General features: G+C 36.7%; 2 protein-coding genes across 2 annotated transcripts in view; both read left to right on the plus strand.

Annotated features, from left to right (window-relative positions):
- Positions 1-790, plus strand: part of LOC109098817 (anion exchange protein 3-like) — a 73,649-nt gene extending 72,859 nt beyond the window's left edge. The window contains 1 exon segment of the mRNA XM_042764237.1: positions 13-790. Coding sequence (XP_042620171.1) covers positions 13-90 — 78 coding nt within the window. The 3' untranslated portion in view covers positions 91-790.
- A 2,149-nt stretch (positions 791-2,939) lies between these two features.
- Positions 2,940-23,289, plus strand: part of igfbp2b (insulin-like growth factor binding protein 2b) — a 43,290-nt gene continuing 22,940 nt past the window's right edge. Inside the window, exon 1 of the mRNA XM_042764238.1 lies at positions 2,940-3,909. Within this exon, the coding sequence (XP_042620172.1) occupies positions 3,851-3,909 (59 nt within the window). The 5' untranslated portion in view covers positions 2,940-3,850. The remainder of the gene's footprint in view (positions 3,910-23,289) is intronic.

The raw sequence follows: 23,289 nt of genomic DNA on the forward strand, positions 1-23,289 counted from the left end.
TTGTTCTTGCAGTTGGATGCTGATGAGGATTCGCCCAATTTTGATGAAGATGGACGGGATGAATACAATGAGATCCACATGCTTGTCTAGACACAGGTCACATGGCTCACCTCTTCACTGACCAATCGAACGCATCTCTCTGGATAATGGGAAAGATGAACTCTGATGCACTGCCCTCTTTCAGAATTATTTCATGTGTACTTTGAAATTTTGTACACCTCCATTATAAATAGAATTACAGATAATGTTTTGGATACTATTATAATTTTTTTTTCTCTTTGTTTACCCCCCCTCCAAAACGTGGCCTACATGTTTATCTGCTGCTGCCCAGTGACCTTTAAATATAAGATTAGATACGACCCGTGCACCTTATACGATCTCCCAAAGTGGAATGATGGTGAGACTAATCCAATAGGTTGGTTCTTACACCCCCTATTCACCCCATCCGAATGCACTGAACCCATCCGGACCAGACCTACTGCCTGAAGATCTTAGTTGCCTTGTACTGTACTGAAGGTGTTGACCACAGGGTCTGAATATTACAGTAGCACGACCCCTCAGTGCCCTTAAAGTGGTCAGTCCTTTTGCTGTGCAGTTCCGTTGCTTGAAAACAGTAGTGCAGTCCCTTTAGATGTACTTTATGCAGTAGTGCTATTACTTTGATCAATATATTACAATAATAATAAAAAAAAAACATTGTTGATCTCTCCATGATTTCCCTTCCAAACAGATTTACTTCTGAAAGTGCACTTTTTTATTTTATTTTATTTTATTTTATTTTATTAATCATTCATCAATCTCTCAACTCTCCATCCTCATACAAAACACATCCTCAAACTTAAAGTGCATTTTATTTTTTATTTAATTTTTAATTTAAAGTTGTTTAGCTCTCAATGAATTCCCTTCCAAACAGATTTACTTCTGAATGTGCATTTTATTTGATTTTTTTCCTTCAGAAATGGTTTAGCTCTCAGTACATGATTTCCTTTCCAAACAGATTCACTGCTAAAATAAATAATATTTTATTTAGCTTATTTTTTAAATGAATTTATTTATATTAATTTTCATTTTATTTCGGTTTATTTATACTGAAGGTTTCCAAAATGATTGATTCTTTTTTTTTCTTCGAGCACCTCAGCTATTTTACTGCTATATATAAATTTAGCACCTAGAATTTATATAGGATTTATTGCCCAAATATGTTATTATTACAGATATTGGTGTGATTGTGTGCGTGTTTTCACTGTAGACCTTTTCAGAGAGCTAATTCCATTCCTTATGCCATCATACTGCAGTAGATTCGGGAATAGTTCAGCTGAAATAGGTTAAAGCCATTTTATGAGGACAAAAATTGCTTCTTCTTTTTTATTAAGAAGGCCAGGATTGTTCTTAATGAAGTAAGTAGGATTCATATTGACTTGGTCTGAATATAGATTGTTTGGTCTTGACAAGAACTGATGGAAAATGTGGAGCATTTTTGGAAAGTTTGCTCCATTTTCCCCCCTCATTGCTTGAGAAATGATAATATGGAGATATTCAAAAGTTATTTGGTCACTCTTATAGCTGTTGTTGTGTGCTTGGGGTTATTGGTTTCTTTGTATAACTTGAAGATATAAATTTGTTGCTTTATGGTACGGTCCAATGAAGTTTATTGCACTGCCACTGCTGCTCACACTGCCGTCACACTCAATCTCTGCAGGCTTGCTTTGGATTCTCTGAATAAATGCAATCCATGCAACAGAAAGAAAAAGAGGAGATGTTTTTTTTCAGAGGCTTTTGGGGTTTCGAATTTGTCAATCTTCATCTTCCCACTGGAATTAGCACTAAACGCTAAGTGGGCACAGATCATTCTATCTATTGCACTATTTACATAATTGGTTTTGATCCGTGGATTGTGAACAAACAGGCCCAAATTTGGCCCAAATTTGAATGTGCATTTTATTTGATTTTTTTCCTTCAGAAATGGTTTAGCTCTCAGTACATGATTTCCTTTCCAAACAGATTCACTGCTAAAATAAATAATATTTTATTTAGCTTATTTTTTAAATGAATTTATTTTATATTAATTTTCATTTTATTTCGGTTTATTTATACTGAAGGTTTCCAAAATGATTGATTCTTTTTTTTTCTTCGAGCACCTCAGCTATTTTTAACTGCTATATATAAAATTTAGCATCTAGAATTTATATAGGATTTATTGCCCAAATATGTTATTATTACAGATATTGGTGTGATTGTGTGCGTGTTTTCACTGTAGACCTTTTCAGAGAGCTAATTCCATTCCTTATGCCATCATACTGCAGTAGATTCGGGAATAGTTCAGCTGAAATAGGTTAAAGCCATAGAAACTTGGATTTCGTTGATTACATAAATGTTAACTTTTTCAAACAATGCTATTCCAAAGGCTGCAAACTGCCAGTGTGAATGGATGCACTTATCTTTGGCTTCAGAGATTTGTGCTGCCAAATTGTTAATCAGGACAATGGAGGGTATAGCGACAAATTTCCACTGTTTTAAAAGGAAGCGCATAACATGTTAAAATCCTCGTTAAGCCAGCAAATCTATGTTTTACTTGCATTAAAGCCTTTAAACGTGATGTGTTAATTTTCTGTTAAAATACATTTTACATAACCCAACTTCATATGCAACAACATAAAAACATTGTTTGTTTGAGCATCCCAACCAACCCGACACAATCAGCCAATTGGCAGGACTAACAGTTTGACCGACCAATGGGAGATGGGGATGAACTTTCGAGTTACCTGTTTGCAGTTCCATTTGGAGAAAAAAATTAAAAATCTTCATCAATCCCTCTGGGAAATTTCCTCTGAGCAAAACAGTCTCATAACAGACCTGAAAACAGAAAGAAACATACCATAAAACACAAATAATTATTTCCATAAAATTCACTTTATAAAAACCAAACACACGTCATTGCCTTTAGAGAAAGCCGCCCTTTTGGACTGTAAATATCAGGCCGTCCATGCGTGTATTGAATTTGTTTGTGCGTAATACAGACTTCTGGGCCTAGTCACGCTAGACTAGCTCATTTCATCACAAACACATATTCCACATGTGTTTCTTTTTGCTCGTAGTTTCCCGGGTTTTTAGTGTAAAAACAAGAGGAAATTGTGCAATATAGGAATATCTGTCATGCAGTGCTGTGCTACTCTGAATAGTTGTTTAGTTTCTTGGAAAGCACAAGCCTAAGTGCTGCTCTCGAGCCTGAGAGCAGTAAGTGGAGATCTGTGGTTGTGAATGGCAGGTCTTTGAAGCACTTAATATGCAGCCACACATCAGACATGTTTTACCGTGTAACCTTAGTTGAGCCATCGGATAGCTGTGTGCAAATGCCAAAAGGGTAAACCGATGGTAAAACGTTGGTTTTAATTCCTCCCTCTCAGCATTTATCATTACGGATGTAGCTGAGAGATGAAATTAGATGAGGACAAGCTGTCTGTGATGCTGTCGAATCCGATCCCCAGTGTGTGAAGCCTCTGGCAGGCTCATCACATGGCAAGCAGCAGATCTTAGCTTTAGCAACAAATGTTAGCTTCCCAAAGACAAACGTTATTTCTTAGATGTGATTCTTTTGGTAGCTCGGGGGATTTATTGGAGATAAAGGTAAATGGAAAATGGCATTCTATTTCTGATGAAATAGGCTTTTTAATGAGATAACATATAGGGCGGGACTTGAATCTTTCCAAGATTTAATTGGATTGTGAAAAGTGAGCGTTAAATGGCAAAATGGAGACAGGTGGTGAAGGGGCGGGGCTAAAATATAAGCGTGCTTAGTGATGTCAGCAAAAAGGAAAGTCATTTCATAGGCAGAGTTGTTGTTACACATTTTATGAGGACAAAAATTGCTTCTTCTTTTTTATTAAGAAGGCCAGGATTGTTCTTAATGAAGTAAGTAGGATTCATATTGACTTGGTCTGAATATAGATTGTTTGGTCTTGACAAGAACTGATGGAAAATGTGGAGCATTTTTGGAAAGTTTGCTCCATTTTCCCCCCTCATTGCTTGAGAAATGATAATATGGAGATATTCAAAAGTTATTTGGTCACTCTTATAGCTGTTGTGTGCTTGGGGTTATTGGTTTCTTGTATAACTTGAAGATATTTGTTGCTTTATGGACGGTCTGAAGTTTATTGCACTGCCACTGCTGCTCACACTGCCGTCACATTCAATCTCTGCAGGCTTGCTTTGGATTCTCTGAATAAATGCAATCCATGCAACAGAAAGAAAAAGAGAGATGTTTTTTTCAGAGGCTTTTGGGTTTCGAATTTGTCAATCTTCATCTTCCACTGTGAATTAGCACTAAACGCTAAGTTGCACAGATCTATCTATTGCACTATTTACATAATTGGTTTTGATCCGTGGATTGTGAACAAACAGGCCCAAATTTGTACTAGTCACGTTTGACAGCTCAAGCAGTGAAGTTTTGGACACTCTTTATTTTATGTGTTGGTTTTCGTACTATTATTTGTCTGTCTATAGAAGCCCTTAAACCAATTATGAGCTTGTCAGACGCTTTAGTATTAATTTGGCCTGAAGTTAAACCATTTGGCCTCCTGATTCCTTGAAATCACTGATACCATGTCTTGAAGCAACCTGAGCAGTTTTGGAGCAAAACCTACTAATTTAAACCAAGTTTGCTGCTGTTTTTGCAAATTTGTTTCAGTTCTCTCCATATTTGGCTCTGACTATTTTCAGAGCATGTTGGATAAAGCTATTCAATGGAAGTTTTGTATTCATTGTATTTTTTTTTTTCTGTGACTATCAGTTGTGGCGATGTGGTTTGGTAGCTAAAGATCTAGTGATCAGAGTCCTGAATTCATTAACTATAGCCCAGTTTTGAAAATGTAAATCAAATTCCTTCAGCACTTGACCTCATAATTGCTGCTTTCAGCATTATTTATTTTTATTATTATTATTTGAACCAGTTTTGTCTGCTTTTATTTGTTAGCAAACAATAGGTTTGTCATAGAATTTCCCTGCAGGTTAGGAAAGGTTGTCCTTTTAAACATACACACAAAAAAAAAAGAGGGGAAAAAAAATATAATATTGTTTTAATATTGAATCCTCTCATGAGCCACAGATGTGACACAGTGAATGTACATGGAGCAATGTAGATTTCTTGTTCATTGTGTCTGCAACCACTGTGACCATTTTCATGGTTACAGACGGGTTACTCGCCCAACTATCTGGCAGACTTTCATCTGGTGTGAAGTATAAAAACTCTCTATAGTGGAAGGACACAGGTTTGCTAGAAGCTCAAATATGTGGGTAACTCTTATTTTAGGGTCATACGAGAAGTTGAAAAAGAGGTTAGTTATGTGAGTGAATAAAAAGCACTTCTAGACTGCCGTTTCCTGCGTGTGGTTTTTAGGATGAAAAGGAAGTAGTATGAATGGTGCAACAACAAAATGAGCATCTGAATGAGTCTGGTTTTGGTGGATGGTGCCACCCTGATCGTCCCAGACCACCCACCTGATGCTGTGAAAGATGTGTTAGTGTTTAACTTCATGTCTGAACTTACACTTGCTTTCATGTTGTGAATGTTAAATGTTTTTAAATGTTTTTTCTTCCCATTGTGATTTAAATGGATGACAATCAGAAATATTTGCAGTCAGATTATATTAATCTTACTCACACCCAATGTTTTGCATTCAACAGTGCACAGACACAAACAACACTAAAGCCAGTGTTTTGGTTCTAACAAAGCATTTTACTCAGTTGTAAACAGTGCATCAGTTCAGACTACTGAGACTCATTGTACAAAGGAAAACACTTACCTCTGTTACATGCTTTTACAAACGATGCTAATTAACTTTGTATTTTACATCCATATGACCCCTAGCTAACACCTCAAAAAACAAACATAAAAGATCCATGTAGTGTTTTGAGTTTGATTATGAGTTTGATTTTTAGACTGTCAAAAAGATCTCTTGTAGATCTCAAAACGTGTTATCTGGTCATAAAGATGTGTAGTTTGTCTGTCAGAAAGTAAGACAAACATTTTGAGTTCATATTTCTTTAGTATTAGCAATACTGAAAATTCTATGATGTAATATGTGGATATTTAATAGCAGTACCAATTGCTATTCTGTAAAACGGAATAAAGAAAAAAAAACTGTTAAACAAAAAACTGTAAAACAAATTATTTTTTGCCTCAATAAATATTTATTATGTGTTTCAAATGCCTTTGCATTGACTGTAATTTACTATGTCTAGTAGCCAGTATGAATCAATGAAAATATAGGGCTGGGCGGTAGCAAAAATAAACACAAAAAATTATTATTGTTGTTATTATTATTGTGTGTGTGTATCTTTATTTAATAAATGTATCAATAGTTCCATGAAATGCATGGACTCAATGCTAATTAATGTAATGGTAACAGATATGGGAAATGTTTATCAGTTTGAAAAAGGGAGGAGAAAACCTGTTTATTAATAAAATGCAACTAACCGTATAGACAGGACAATCTATACATCATTATATAACTAGCTGCATTTATCGCTTGCTTTTAGACTTATTTCCTCTCGTTTTATCAGCATAGAACTGTGACCCATTATTTGGGTCACAACCCACCAGTTGAAAACCACACATATAACCTATTCATTAGTAGAAACTAGGGGCCAAACCATAAAAATGTTGTCCTGGGGCCCCTGAAATGTAGCAACGGTCCTGGCACTACAGAGAAGTGAAGTTGAAGGTAGGCTGTAATTTGTTGGCTCATCGGGATACACAATTACTTGGACTAAATATTTTGGTTTAAAACAACCCAAATGGACGAGCTGTCGTGAAGATTGAAGAGTGTAGAGTCATGCTCTGTGTTTGGCTTGACTGTTCATAAAAATCTGATGTTACAAAGACCCTGGGGAAGCAGAATGACTAGACTTTCCCATGACTACAAACTGCAGACCCTCTGTGAGGAGGGACATTCAAATATGGATTGGGGGAATGAGGTTTTTTTTTTTATTTTATTTTTTTTATTTTTTTTTTTGGTCCTCTGCTGTCACTCAAACTCAAGACTTCTTGATGGATGGATGGATGGATGGATAGATAGATGTGGCCAATATTTATTCATGTTCAACTGTGTATAATCATGCCCCCCCACACACACTTTCTGTTTATCCTTTACATATTTTATGCACAGTCTATAGAGCAGACCATATTCTATTTCTCTGCAGGTTGCGTTCTGTATGTAACTGTGCACATGACAAAAACAATTATTGAATCTAAATAGAAAATAAAATGATATAAAAATAAAATATATAACATTTTATAATAAACATAATAAAAATGTGAAATTATAATAAAAATTTAAGATTAAATTAAAAGATGAAAAATTATCAGTTAAAATATAAAGTAAAATATTATTATTATAAAATGCAATGATACAATAAACTAATAAAATCGATTCAGTAAACGAACTCACACACACATATAAAATAAATTATTAATTAAAAAAAAAAAAAAATAATATATAATATATATGATATATATATATATATATATATATATATATATATATATATATTATATATATATATATATATATAAAATTTTTTTTTTAGGAATGTTTTTTTTAATTAATATTTTGAATTAGATTATAATTATTTTATTTTTATATTATTATTATATTATTATTATTATTATTTTTTTTTTTTATTTTTTTTTTTTGTAAAAAAGTAATTAATAGTTATAGTTAGTAATTTAGTGCTTCAACTTCAAATTATTTCAGTTAGTTGCCAAGCCAGCATTTCTAATTTTAGTTAATGATAATGGCATTTAAAAGCTTTTTCATATAGTATTTTAACTTTGTCAAGCCAATATAACAATCCAGTATCTCACCTTCTAGTGCTTGGCCAGGGACAATTGAATTAGTAGTCAGTGTTTCCCATGGTCTGAGTAAATGGCTCCACACAATATTCATAAACGGCGGCATCAAAGGTGACTTTGTCACATGGCAGTTTCCTGCTCTTTGCTGGCAGCGTCCTGACCGTTCCCACTCCCTCCACCAAGCCTGGGACGAAGTAACAGAGGATGCATTAGAAAAGGAGCATTAGCCATTTCTACAGCCGCTAAAAGATGTATAGTTTACACAACGGATGATTTCACGTCTGTAAAAGGCCATTTGCTCTGATTTAATTGCATTAGTTTGTTACACACAGAAGACGGAGGGTCTGTTGCATCTCTCATACAGGCATACAGTGAGGATGTGATTACCTACGAATGCTAAACACATGATGAAATGGGCAGAAATCACAGAGGGCTCGCTTCTCTCCATCCCTGCAGAATTCTGAGAAAAGCAGAGAACCTGCGAGTTTTCGTTAATTAGTGCAAACAATGCCTGTATTAATGGCGCGATGCCTTTCAAACAGATCTGTGAAACCGGCCCAAAGGATATTCTTTATCTTGATGAGAAATATAAGCCACGGCGGGATGAGGAGGTGGTCTCATAAAACACAATATTTAAGTGGTCTCTTTGTTCGGCTGACATGGTTATGGCTGCAGTCCATTTGCTCACTTTATCATGTTTCCAGAGCTCTTGTTTAGAGTTCCCCTCTGATGAGTCTCCCACATTTGGTGATTTATATCTAAGTATGCCTGACTTTTACTGACATGGGCAAGATGCACATTTTCTCTTGGCTCTGATTTAATGGAACAATCTTTCCACCAGCACGTGTCTCAGCTGGGCTCAAACAGTGTCAAAATATTCCAAAAAGGCTCATTATTCCTGCAAGCACTTGTAAGCTTTTGTACAATTTATTTTTTATTTATTTATTTATTTTTTTAAACGCCCACCATCCTTCATTATGAAACATGTGCGAAAGACCTTTTATTTACAAAAACAAAGGTTCAGATTACAGTCAAATATATCAAATGGCTTTTGGAAAGTCAGTATGGACCCAAAGGAAAATATTGCTCAGAGATTTCTCCTGCATAACTCATGAGTCTTAAAGGGGTCCTATGTATTATGCTTTTTCACTTTATCAACTTTAGTTAGTCTGTAATTTTGCTGTTTGAGCATAAAAAAGATCTGTAAATTACAAAGCTCAAAGTCCACTTCAAAAGGAGATATTTTATTTAACAGAAATCACTTTTCAAAAACTACAAAGAAACAACTTGTTTGGACTACAACGTATATTTTCAGGGATTTGTGATATCACAAATATTGACGAATGGGACGAGACCTGGTTGAGCTGCACCAGAGAAGGCAACGAGTGTTATCACTGTGTCGGAGACACGCTAGTGTTCCCAAGACAGACAAGCTGAGAGTGGTTACAATCAGCCGGGTTTAAATCACACTCAAACTGATTTGAAATTGGACGCAATATTTAAACTGAAGCCGGCAGGAGGCTATGGTAAGGGGCATGACATTTCCCGACCAGGCGCCGAGTGCTGTCAATCACAACACACACTGGCCCAGCTAACCAAACACAGCACATTTCATATTTCAGAAGGCGGGCCTTCATTTGATACAGGAGCTATTCCAGCCGTTCGTGTCAGACTGGGAGAGAGGTGTTGTTATAATGAAAAATATGTGAAAAATGTGTTTCGAGCAACCTAGTGTAAGAGCCTGTTCTAGTACACCCCCCAAAACAAAATCAAGACTTTTGAAAAAAAAAAAAAAAAAAAAAAAAAAAAAGCATAATAGGATAATAGGAGCCCTTTAAAGGGGTCATATGACGTTGCTAAAAAAGTACATTATTTTGTGTATTTGGTGTAGGGCTGGGCGATATATCGAATATTTGCGATAATATCGCAATAATTTTGATGACGATGTAAAATTTTTAAATATCGTGAATATCGAATATTTCAAATTTAAGCATACTTTCCCAAAAGAACACGCCGAACGTCCAAAAACGGAACATGGACTGCTCTACACGCCTCTACTACGAGAGCTACAGTTGCCAGATATCAAGAGTTTAAATCCCCGAATCAGAGCTTCGCTGTTACATAGATACATTTTCTTCCTGGTATTTTGCTTATTTTAAGCAATCTGGCAACCATGCTCACACAAACGCTCGATCCTCATTGCAGAAGCGCCGCTGCAGATGATCTGAAAAACAAACAAGCTGGAGTTTAGCGATCTAAATTAAAGCATCATTCAGCTGGTTTGTTCTGTCATGAGATCTCGACTGTATTGTTTGCGGTTGTGGTCCCTGTATAAATGCACTAACTCAATCGCTGTTGTGTGAATAGAGAAACATAGGCTATGGCAATGTGGAATTACTATTAGGAATTTCACTGTTAAAGAAATACATATGTGCAACTAGCTCCCCATATAAGAGGGTTTTTACTGCCAGTGGGAATATAGTTTCAGGCCACAGAGATTCTCTTAAACCAGAGACAGTTGACAGACTTGTGTTCTTAGCTAAAAACTTATAAAAAAACAACAACAAAAAAATTTCCCCCGGTTGCACAGTGTAAATTGTGACTTGCAAGCACTAAAAAAGTTGACAGAATGCACTTTCTGTACTTGTTTTGCACTACTACAGTTACATATACATGTGTTCATTTAATAAAAAGCAGTAAGAGATCACTTGGTCTAGAGTTTTATTTATATATATATATATATATATATATATATATATATATATAGCCCAGCCCTAATTTGGTGTAATGAAATGTGTTTATGCGGTTTAAGTAAAAAAAAAAAAAAAAAAAAAAGAGACAAAACCAGTGAAAAAACCCACTACAAACTAGTACACATCTGAATATTTGGGTTGAACTGATAATGGATAATGGTCAAAACGTTAACGCCAGTGTCATTCCCTCATCACTAACAGATATGCATTTATTATGATCTTTAGCACCAGCCATTATTAAATTTCTTTTTTTTTTTCAATAAAATCCAGCTTTTTTGATCTAAATTGTAATCTGCACTTACCTTGACTTTTTGAGCAGCCGCTCGGATTACATCACCTGCTTATGCTGGAGGATCAGTTCAAGTGTCTTAAGAGCTTGTGCTGTGAGAGAGATGCACGCTGTGAGAGAGAGATGCACGCAAGCAGTAACTGAAAATCTTGATATTATAATTAAAGTGGGAATTTTGCTTTTGCAATGACAGCCACTAATAGACTGTAAGGATGAACCACAAGTCAACATCAGAACAACAGAATTTTTGGCATGACGAAAGTAAAGTGAAATAAAATACAAACCACTTTAAATACACCACTTTAAAGTCAGTATGAAAGCATTTTTTAAAAGCAATTTACAGTAAGTACATACTGCTTAAGCTTTGCAAAGGAATATTATTATTAATAAACAGAGGTAATAAATTAAGCAAAAAACAAACAAACAAAACAAAAAAATAAATATGAAACCTAAGTTTAATAAATGTGATTTGGAAAGTAAAGAAGGTGCTTTTTGACTCCATGCTGTGCGTCATGCACATGTACTGTATCCCCTCGAATCCTCATCCTACTGGCCACATACACACACCGTGATGTAAGATCTTTATGAATAATCTTGCAGATGTTTAACTCAAATTTATGAGTGCTGTCTGGTGTATGTTAGTCTACATAATCCTAGAGATGAAGATAAAAGGGTGCCAGGCACAAAAACATAACAGCACATTTCCCATCCATGCCATTTCGTAGCATATTAGCGTTTCATAAATCAGTTCCTGCAGGGCAGACCTTTCCGTGACCTCTAAAAGGAAAGTGGGGATCTATTTGTGTGTGTGCGTACTTGTGGAGGGGAAACATTTGTAAACATGAATTAGGTATGCAAGTGAAACTGCAGAGGAAAAAGGAAAGCTGAATCAGCCAGGCTAGTGCCTTGAACCTTTTCCATTAAATCATTTCCCCGAATTCTAACCATAAAACATGACGGCTGTCTGAAGCCTAGCCAAAAAGCATTAATAACTCCTGTGTTTTGTTTGAGTTTTAATGCTTCTCCAAAGTCGAGGTTTGGGTTTGTACAACAGAATGAGAGTGGAGTTTGGCAATCTGTCGCATTTAATAAACAAAATAAATTGCACATATTTTCAATGAGGGCACAATTTAATAACTCAGAAGGCTTATTTTCCATGCTTGGATACAAAATCTCATCTTTCATTGTTCGGTTAACAACTACAATGTGCACTGGCTGAAACGGACATTTCATATTCAATGCAATTTTGATGTATACATTTGTCTTGGCCAATGACAACAGTTTCACACCAATGTGGTTCCCAGAAATACATACTATACAGGGGGTCCAAATGTCTGGGACCAGTTTAAAGTTTTGATTTTGAAAAATTTTAAACAAAGTTATAAATAAGTTGTGTGTGTGTGTGTGTGTGTGTGTGTGTGTGTGTAATATTATTTATTTATTTATTATTTATATAAACATTTTGTATTTATCTATGGATAAATTACTTTACAGCTAATATCAAACAGCATTTTGGCAGGATATACTTTGGCACATTGTTAAAGCATTGCAGGGAAGAAAAAAAACCTCAACCTGTTCCTTCCAGTAATGTAAGTTTAAGATGATTTTTGGATAATTTCAGATCATGCTGGAGAAAATGATCATCAGGTTTTGATCATGTCAGAACTCAAACTTTTCACTCAACTTATGCTCATACTGTAATTTGCAATAAGAAATGTTAATGCAAAACTGAAGCATTTCAGTAGAGGACTATAAATGCATGGCCCTCAGGAACATTAGATAAGTGGTTCTCAATTCCAGTCATCGCATACCACCGCTCTGCACTTTTTATATGCATCACTTCACTTCAGATGTTTGTTCTATTTGACCACACGTGCTCTGCGAAGTAAACATCACAGGATATTCCGCCAGGATTCCAGTTCAAAGGGAGTGTATACCTGTATGTTCCATTCAGAGGGCATTAAAGTGTAGTTGATGTGAATTTAAATTGTATTTATTTACAGAGGTATATTATGTCACACTTCACACTTCTCTAGTAAGTTTTGCCTTTTTGTGAAGATGCTGCAGGCCATGGCGTAACGCAAATCCGTGAATGAATGTTCCGAAGTGAAGTAAACTTCAAAGCATTTCCTGTGCTCAGGGAGTAGGGAGCAATGTACACTGCGTCAATAGGAACACAGTTCATACATGGAGCTCTCTTCTAAAGAGTTGGTTATCTGAATCAGGTGACAGAGACATGCAAAATATGCAGAGCGGTGGTCCGTAAGGACCGGAATTAAGAACCACTGCCCGAGATCAATGTTGACACCATCAGCAGATTTCCCACATATTGCTATGTTAACGTTGGAAACTATACTCCCATTGTGCAGAATAAATGTAAGTGCCATATCCATGACTTGTATGCACTATTGAAACATTAAGACTGCTGGAGTTGGAAATATGTCATGGTGTGATTTTTTTTTCATATTTGAAATTACATCATCTAGGGCACATCACTCATTATGTTGATCATGAAATGCCTGCTTTTCTGACATGTGAAGCAACCACCTGCAGTTTTTGTTTTAACATGTCATTGAAGGGTTGGAAAATCTGTTAATAAATGATGCTATTATCATAAACGCAGCATCTCATCTTATTATTAGTACAGAAAACATAAAATAAATGACTGGAAATGTGTACAGGAATGGCAAGGGGGGCTGGGGACCATGCACCAAGTACCAGTGGTTGCAGAACTTGGCCCACCACGATCACCAGCTCGTCCTGTTTTAATGGTCGCTAGCTCTATGCTATATGTAGCTATTATGGCCACCACGCCAGAGTCCCCAGCCTTCATGGCCACCACACCAGAATCTCCAGCCTTCATGGCCACAATGCCATAACCTCCAGTTGTCTCGGATGCTATGCTAGAGTCTCCAGCCATCATGAGTGCTACGGCAGAGTCTTTAGCCTTCATGGATGCCACGTCAGTGTTCCCAGTCATCATGAATGTTGCGCACAAAGCCATTTAAGGTGAGTCCTAGGTGTTTGAGACTGTTATCTAGCTTGGAGGACACTCCGCTGACATTGGTGCGTGCAGCTGGCATCTCTGTGGTAATGTCAAGCCTGGGGGACTCAGAGGTGGACATGGTTCCGCTGTTAACTGTACTCCCTGTTACAGCAATGGCTATTGTGTGTGTTTGGGCCACATACTGCTCTACAGCCCGCAAACCTGATCCGGTCCATGAATCTGCTCCAGAGCCCGCTCAAGCCCCAGAGCTCAGTCTGTGAGTTCTTTGCCTGTCCTGTCATAGCCATGGAGGCTGTCTCTGAACTCTTAACCTGCCTAGACACAACCGCAAAAATCATTCCTGAACTCTCTGAATGTCCTGTTATGGCCACAAGGGATACTTTTAACCTCTCTGTGCTCTCTATTGCAGTTCTGTCTGCTGCACCTTGGTGGCCTTCAGATCCACCGTGGTGAGTTGCAGTCCCGACTGATACGCCTTGGTGGTCAACTGCCTCATCAGCTCCACTTTGGTGGGCATCTGCTCAGCCTGAACTATCTTGCTGGTCCCTTGTGCCATCAGCTCTGCTGAAGTGGTCCTCATCTCCATCTGCTTCACCTTGGTGGTCATCTGCTCCACCGTGGGAATCTTTGGTCCCGTCTGCTCTGCTGTTGTGGTCATCTGCTCCACCATGGAGGTCTTCGGCTCCGCCTGGTGGTCTCCTGCTCTGCCAGCACCGCCCTGTCTTCCTGCTCTGCCGGCTCCGCCCTGGCTTCCTGCTCTGGCAGCTCCAGTTCATCTTCCTGTCCATGGACCCACCCCTCCATCCCTCACTTTGTTCCGCATTGCTCCATCTCCCTCCTGGACTGGAAGTCTTTTCTTGTTTAGGTGCATCTTGGAAGCCGCTCCTTAGGAGGGTGCTGTTTCACTATCACCAGCTTGAGTGCCCTTGATAACCACAAGAGGGCATTCCATCCCATACCTCTGTCACTCAGTCTTGGACCTTATTTCCCATAATCCTTTGCCTCGACTCATCGGTACTCATTGTTTGCACCTGTGTCTCATTAGCATTGTTAGCTCACCCTATATAAGCCCCGTTCTCACTGTCATTCTTTGCGAAGTCTTGCTAGTGTCAACTGCATTTCGAAGCCTTGTTTCCTGTTTCTTCCATGTCTTGGTTCCTGGTCTTATTGCTTATTTTGGATTACCCTTTTCCCTGTGATTTTTGCCCTGTTGTTATAGTCTGGACTGATTACCTGTGTATATGACCTTCTGCCTGTTTCTGCACTTTGATTGTGGACTACACCTTCATTAAATATACACAAAAACGTTATCACCGCAGCACTCAGCATGTGATCGGTGCACCCCAAAGTAAAAAGTATGAATTATTTCATGCAAAACTTCAAATCTAGTTATTTTCTTCTTCTTCACAAGCATCAGCCTGATGCCTTTTAAAACAATTTTGTGTCCATGTGGAAAACTCCCAAAATTTGTGTTGCTTTCGAAGAATCTAACTGGAGCTTGTCATTTTCTTGCTTTCCAGTTTTCATTTGCAGCGTGCATCAGGTGGTCAGTAATGTGAGCATGTCGTCTGAGTTTTCAGAGACAAACTAATGAGAGCTCAATATGAAATGCTCATAATGATTTAGGACATTTTTTTAGGGAGTGATGCGTAACACTTTAAGCCATTTCCTTATTAGTTTAATTATCCTTCCTTGAAGTTTAAGGTTTTCAAAAATGTAATGATCTCACTGAAAGGCTGGTAGCTTAACAACTCCGTGAAAACACCATAAATAATCGTCTTTTCTTAATCCAGATTTGATTCACTTGAGTTGTTGAGACACTGGAAAATATTCTGAATTCTCCAGAATTGAAGACTTACACCAGCCTTGTCATTTCTGCCAAACTGGGTTCATTTTTGATCCAAGGTGACCACGTTTACCCCATGTTCGGTGCTTTCCTTGGAGAGCAGAACAGAGTGGGGCCTTATTGTTTCTTTTAATTTTAAACCGCAATTAAAGTGGAACTGGAAAACATTGCTCACCTCTTTCATCTCATCAATCCAAGTTTTCGTTCTGGGTGTTAGCAAGTCCAGATTATCCTTTTCTCTGTTCCTTTCAATTACAGTCCAGCGTGAGCAATGAAAACATTCCCCTGCTCCACTGTTAAATTTGCTTAGATGAGACAACCTCTTGAAAGATGGACACCTATAAATGCTGTGAAAATACCTTTCAGCACCATTCTGGATTTTCACACGGCGTAAAATGATTTACTTAATGCACATCCATCTGGAGTTGCTAGGCAACATACACATGTTACAAACACAAGCCATTTGCGATGGGAAAAACTTCCAGGAGTGGTTATGTGAAAACATTTCCATTTTAGAGAGATGCAAGCGTAATCCTGTTAGCCTGAACAAACACACACAGACTGGGTCTGCATTAGGACCTTGTTGCAGGTCTCAACAATAAGGAATTTTTTTTTGTTTTGTTTTTTTCTGCTGGCTTGGTCGGGTCAGTAGTTTCCATTTTTACCTGCCCTGTCAACATTTTCACTGGCCCTAAAACAAAAATGAAAATTTTGTAACGAAGTGTCAAAAGCAAAGTACATTTTATATTAAACACATTGTAAAACACGTCAACCCTCTTCAAGTTTAATTGCTGCCTTAAAGTTTTAGTTAAAGTTTTTCTTGGTGTTAAGTGCATTACACTTCATATAACAACTTTTAATTATTTTAATCAAGCAGGAAGGTCCTGCTGAGATACAGTATCTCTTTTACCAGGGAGTTCTAGTCAATATGGGCATTCTTACAGAAACTAAATGAAAAAAAAAATCACGAAGAACAATAAAGAAATGATAAAGAAGAGTCAGATATTCTGACAATTTATAGGTAATTTTATTTCACAGTATTTTATGACAACGTCACTGTAGCAAAAAAATTGAAGAAATTAATTTATTCATATTCATTATTTATAAGTTTGCATTAAATTGACAAAAAGTAAAGACAATGTTATAATGTTAGAAAAGATTTCTATTTCAAATAAATGTGCTAACTTTCTATTAATCAAAGAATCCTGAAGTATGTATGTATGTATGTATGTATGTATGTATGTATGTATGTATGTATGTATGTATGTATGTATGTATGTATGTATGTATGTATGTATGTATGTATGTATGTATGTATGTATGTATGTATGTATTATTATTTTTATTTTTTTTCCTGTGTGTTTTCAACATTGATAATAATAGGAAATGTTTCTTGAGCACCAAATCAACATATTATAATGGATTAATGGCTGCCAGGCTTTGACATCACAGGAATAAATAGCTGAACCCATACAGCAAAAGTTTATCAGAACACAAATAAGGACAGCAGAAAACAACAGCTAATGCTGGAATGCTACATTTGACAGAAACAAGAAGCCGACTGGCTGTATTCTGTTTTTGTCAAATGGACTGACAGCCTTTATCCTTACTCAAATGCACAGTGGTGATAAGAAACTAAAAAAGCTGCCCAGTTCAAAAGCAATTCCTCCCTTATTGATGTTGAACCCAGCCCAGATCATTAACTGCCATATGTCTCCGATTGAAAACACATCTACTGTACGGGAAACCTTAAGACAGAAAACATAATAATAGGAGCCATAGACCAGCTATCAATCTGACTCGAGTGAAAACAAGAACCAGTTGCCTGAGTTCTAATGATGGTTTGACATGGACAGCCTCCAGAGACAAGGATTATGGGAATGCATCCTATTGACTTCTTCTGAAAATGAACCAAATGCCACTCAACTAAACTGAATGTACTGTAATCACATGTGCAAAGTACAAAGATAAGAAAACCCCAGTCGACTGTTTCATGGTTTAAAGTGAACAGGTCCAAATCTGCTAAAATTGTGCATCTAAATGGTGAAAGAAAAACAATTCCCCAAGTCAGAAGAGTAAGTGACATAAAAGGAAACTACAGCAATTACTAACCCAGTATTTTGTGGATTTATTACCATTATAGCTGTCAGAAGCAAGAGTAATTTTGCTTTAGAGCTCCTATTGAATACAACACTACTGTTCAAAAGTTTGACGTCAAAAAGTCTTTGAAAGAAATGAATAATTTTATTCAGCAAGGATGCGTTAAATTGATCAAAAGTTACAGTAAAAACATCTATATAAAGCATTTCTATATCAGATAAATCTTGGCTGATATAATGAGTGCCTCTAAGGAATGTTTTGACAAATTTTGTCAGGTTAGTGACTCCAAATCATTGAAGAATACTCAAAGTCCCTAAGTTTGGTTTGAGGTACAAATAGGTAAGTAAACTGGATATCCATGTCAACAGCTGTATTTTTTAAGTTGGGAATGTGAAATAAACTGTACTTTGATTAGGCAAAATGTGCAAACATGAAGTCTACACTTTTGTGGTTCGCTCTTGGCCAGAATCAGCTGCAATACAGATCACACTTTATTCTTCAAAAATCAGGCTATGAGATGACCTTAAACCCAAAACCTTCTAGACCCGGATCAGACCTTCCTTAAACCTCCAGGTGGCACTCAGACTCCAGTCCTTCGGTAAGCCTGATAAATCTCTCTCTAGTTTTTGCTGCCACTCTTCCTAGAAACCCAAAGGGAAGATGTTCAGGCAGTTCTCCACACTCAATGCAATTATTTATATCTGGACACAAAGAGGAGACTGTGTATCTTGGCAAAGCCGAGGGTTCAACCCTTTCAGTTGACTGGCCGCAGTTCACAAGTGCCAAACAAATTACTGTGTGGTGGGAGCTGGATAATTAATGAAACATGGAGAATGCAGAGAGAGAATGATGTCCTCATATCATGATCTGGGAGGAAAGTTTCAGAGGACAAATGAAGGGTAAAATTTAATCTGCAAGTTGGTTGTAGAGATCTCCCAAAATAGAATAAAAATGAGGACACAGGCACTATTATTTATTGTTTCACTCAGGGAATCTGCTTAATACAGTTGGACGACTACTGAATCTACAGTACTCCCAAAGAAATTCAATAAGCGAGTGCTACTTTAAGATCAGTTTAACACATTTTACGTTGTTAAAACCATTTTTGGGAATTACGTTGATGTTCTCTCAAAATCAACACTGAAAATCTGCATAAAAGTCATCTGGGCCTGCAGTAAAACACGACATGAAGAGCTGGCGCTAATGGTGATGAGAAATAAAATCCTTAACGCTTATTCACCATAGATACCATGTATACACTTCCTTGTGGAAAAAGCCCTGCCAGATTCTGGTGTGTTAAGAGAAGGGAAGTTCAGAGATGGTGTTAAGGGACCAACTTGTCAGACGTTACCTCACAGACCAATCCAAGGTGGCTCAGACTTCATCCTTTACTAAATTGTACAACCTCCGCCTGGAAATCCCAGAATTTACCCATGGGTCAAATGCAGGAAGCTTGTTAACAGTGGAAAAGTGTTAAAGGCATTTTTTTCCCTGATGCTCTCTTGCCTTGTGCATTGGTAGCATGAAACAGGTGTCCCTTCACCTGAATGCCAGTTTGCTCAACCCGCAGCTGTCTTCAAGAATCTCTGTGCCTAATGTTTTGAAGAGGAAATTTCTAATTACGGAAAACTTCACTAAAGACGAAAAAGAGACTGTTTCCCACACACACACACAGATTTATTTTTAGTGAGAATAAATGTCATATTTAGTGTGGCACAAGAACACCATCTCTGAGGATGTTTATACATAGACGAGGCTTGTAGGCTGTGCAGTGGGAATTCTTTGATATTCCGGTTGGTGACCTTGGAAAGACATTGTGTAATACAGCAGCTGCTCAGGTTCATGCCGTTTTTTCACTCCATTTCAATCTCTCCATCTTCTCTTAAAGAAATAGTTCTCCCAAAAATGAAAATTTGCTCATTTATTTACTCTCACACCCTTTCAAACCTGCATGTTGCTTTTTATTTTCCACTGAGAATTTTTGAACGGCCCTTTTCTATACAGACTTCAAAAGGAACAAATATTCCTTTAACAGAACTGAAGTACAACTAGTCCAAAAATAACTGGCATAATCATTCAGCTAATCTTTTCCATCATAAAGCAAACTAAAAACTCAACGTTACATCTGACAAATGGTTTGTTGAGCAAATTTGACTGTATGTGTTCTTTTCCTGATGATATACAGTGATTTGTATATTCAGGGCTAATCGAGACTTCAGCCTAAAGTCTCCAATGTCTCTTTCATAAGCCACGGGCCACACATGCATGAATAAGCCATAGAATCATAGACAATCCATTAAACAAAGAATCCTTATGCCTGACATCTTGTTACTACAGGCTAGAGTTACTCAGTCAGCGGCTGTTTCTGTGCTCATAAATCAACAGTGATCAACAACATTCAGTCTCTACAGCAACCATGAGAGACAGACACATGGGGTAGCAGAAGCCTGTTTAACAGCACAACTTCATACAGAGAGATATGTGATTTGGGAACAGAAAGAAATAAACTAAATAACAAATTAGCTACAGCTGTTATTGTCAAGCCCAGGATTTTCTGCCAAGTCCAGAAAAATAACAGTAGTGGCAGCCAAAATAAATTAACAAGTGCACTCATCAGCAAAACCACTTAAATCTGTCAGACTTGTAACCCGAAGGTCGTGGGTTCGAGTCACAGGTCCGGCAGGAATTGTAGGTGGGGCTCTCTCCCACCTTCAATACCATGACTGAGGTGAGACCCTTGAGCAAGGCACCGAATCTGCAACTGCTTTGGCTGCCCACTGCTCCAGGTGTGTGTTCACTGTAGGGATATGCCGGTATCAAATTTTCATGTTGCGATTAATTGATCATGTTTTACCACGGTGTGCGGTATTATCACGGTATTGAAATTAAGTTTTAAAAAAGTGGTCATAATACAGTATAACAGGTTAAATAACTTTTTTCTTATAACAAAAATAACTGAACATTTAAATGCAATAAAGCAATACAAAAAAATATATTTAAAGTTAAAAATTTTACACCGATTAAAGTGCAAAAGAACTTTAAAGACCCATAGGTATCACTTTACAATAAGACCTCATTAGTTAACCTTAGTTAATGCATTAACATTCACAATGAGCAATAGCTACATTTGCTACAGAAGTTACTAATCTTTGTTAAAAAATACAAGTCTTAGCTCATGTTAGCTCATTAAATAACACAGTTGCAACTTTTGATTTTAACAATGTGTTATTAAATATTGGAATACCTAAGATTAATGAATGTTCAGAAGAATTTTTCATTGGCAGTTTGTTAACTAATGAACCCTAATGAAAAGTGTTAATGAACAATAAAGAATCAAAACACTTTCAAACAATATCTAGGACATGTTATAGTACAGATTAAAATGGAAAAAAAAAAATATGGAAATATTTAAATATTATTTTATATTATTTAAATGTTTAGAAAGTAGCAGCTGCTTTTATTTATGGGGTTTCCAGGGTAAGGGCTGCAGTTTCTGCAGTTTAGCGCCATCTGCTGTCAGAGAGTGAATGTGCTTTCATTCAGCGCGTGTTCCTCCATGTGCTTCTTGTGCGTGCTTGTTTACATCAGAGTTCACACAGGTCTTTAAAGCAGCATACAAACGGTGTTGTGCATTTTGACCAGTTGATGGGAAAAGTATTCTTAAAATGCATTTCAAATTCTGAATAATTTGTAATATATAATTATTCTCGGTATTTGGAAGTGCCCACGATAACAATATCGTGCATATTCATTACCGTGATATATCGCATTACCGAATACCAGCACAAGTCTAGTTCACTGCTGTGTGTGCGCACTTGGATGGGTTAAATGCAGAGCACAAATTCTGAGTATGGGACCAGTGTCGGCCCGAGCCTCTTGGGGGCCCTAAGCAGAATTTGATTTGGGGGCCCCCCTCCCACCACACGGAGTCACCTGTGCTTGAAGATTATTGACACAAATGTCACGCTATAATGTTACATTATAAATGAATACAGTGAGGTTATGTATTAATACAAAATAAATAATAAAATAATGATACTTAAATAAAATACTTTACTCTTAAACTTCTGAATACAAACCTGTCACAAAAAACATGAAATAAATAATTTTCAAATGTGAAAATGGGAAATGGTCCAACTGCTAGAATGCACTTTGTTTTTTGGAGTGAATTTGCCATTAATTTTTACACAATAAAAATATTTGAAACTTAATACTGTAATAATAAGGATCACAAGAACAGGAACCAACTGAAAGAATGAGCAAACCTATAAAGCAAAGATTTTTATGAGTGTTTGAAAATGGGTAATGGTGCAACTGCTAGAATGCACTTTTTTGGAGTGATTTTGCAATTAATTTTCTCCAAAACTATACAGTAAATGATAATTCAGTAATATTCAGGGTCACTGTTAAAAGTAATCAATTGGAAAAATGAGCAAACCTTTTAAGGAAAGCTTTTTACAAGTAAGTGCTTTTTATGAGAAAAGAGTGAGAATGCACATTGAGTTTTGGAGTGATTTGCCTTTAAATTGTACAGAAATTGTATAATAGATTGAACTTGAAAATGAATACAGCAATAGTCAGGGTCACTATTAGTCGAAAGGTATACACACACAGACAACACACAAACGCAATACATAATTTATCAATGTTAATATATATGTATATATATATATATATATATATATATATATATATATATATATATATATATATATATATATATATAACATTGATAAATTATGTATATTAATAAATGTACAATACAAATGTTAATGTACAAAAAAACAATGTATTCACAAACATTAATTCAATGTTCAAGTCATTTGAAAAAAAAAAAACGAAATTGTATTATTTATATCATGACATAACATAGCAATAAATAAATATTCTGATGTACCTTTAAGTTCTTTTTAGGGTTAAATTACGGTTTATGTAGAATTTTTATTTTTTTTGGGTCACCCGTGAACTATTGAAAATATCAGCAAAAGTATAAAGGAAACGCAGTTATGACAGCTTCTTTACATCCATTTTGACCGCTCCCAGCACCCATATCGCACGATTAGACGCACAAACCAAAAAAAAAAAAAAAAAAAGTACTTTCAAACCGCAGCTGGCTTGACCGCAGTAGATCACGAGTCATGACTAGCTGCTACCTCAAGTGACGTGAGCACAATTTGTGCTGCTGCTGCACAAAACATACTGTAAATAATCATGCAAACATACCTTTATCTTGCTCTTTTTTTCTCCTCCTCTTGTCTTTTTCTTCTTTCTCTTTTCGGCACCAGAGGGATACATCCTTTTTTTTTGACATGGCTTATCATTTATTACAGTCAGTGACGCGCACTTGCGCGCCGGCGCGAATTGTCAATACACGCGAGGTGTCTATGCGCAATTGCGCATGACTCAAACGCTAGCAGACACAGCAGCAGTTGTCAGCAAATCAGA

The sequence above is a fragment of the Cyprinus carpio genome, chromosome A9 (genome assembly GCF_018340385.1).
Source record: "Cyprinus carpio isolate SPL01 chromosome A9, ASM1834038v1, whole genome shotgun sequence".
NCBI lineage: Eukaryota > Metazoa > Chordata > Actinopteri > Cypriniformes > Cyprinidae > Cyprinus > Cyprinus carpio.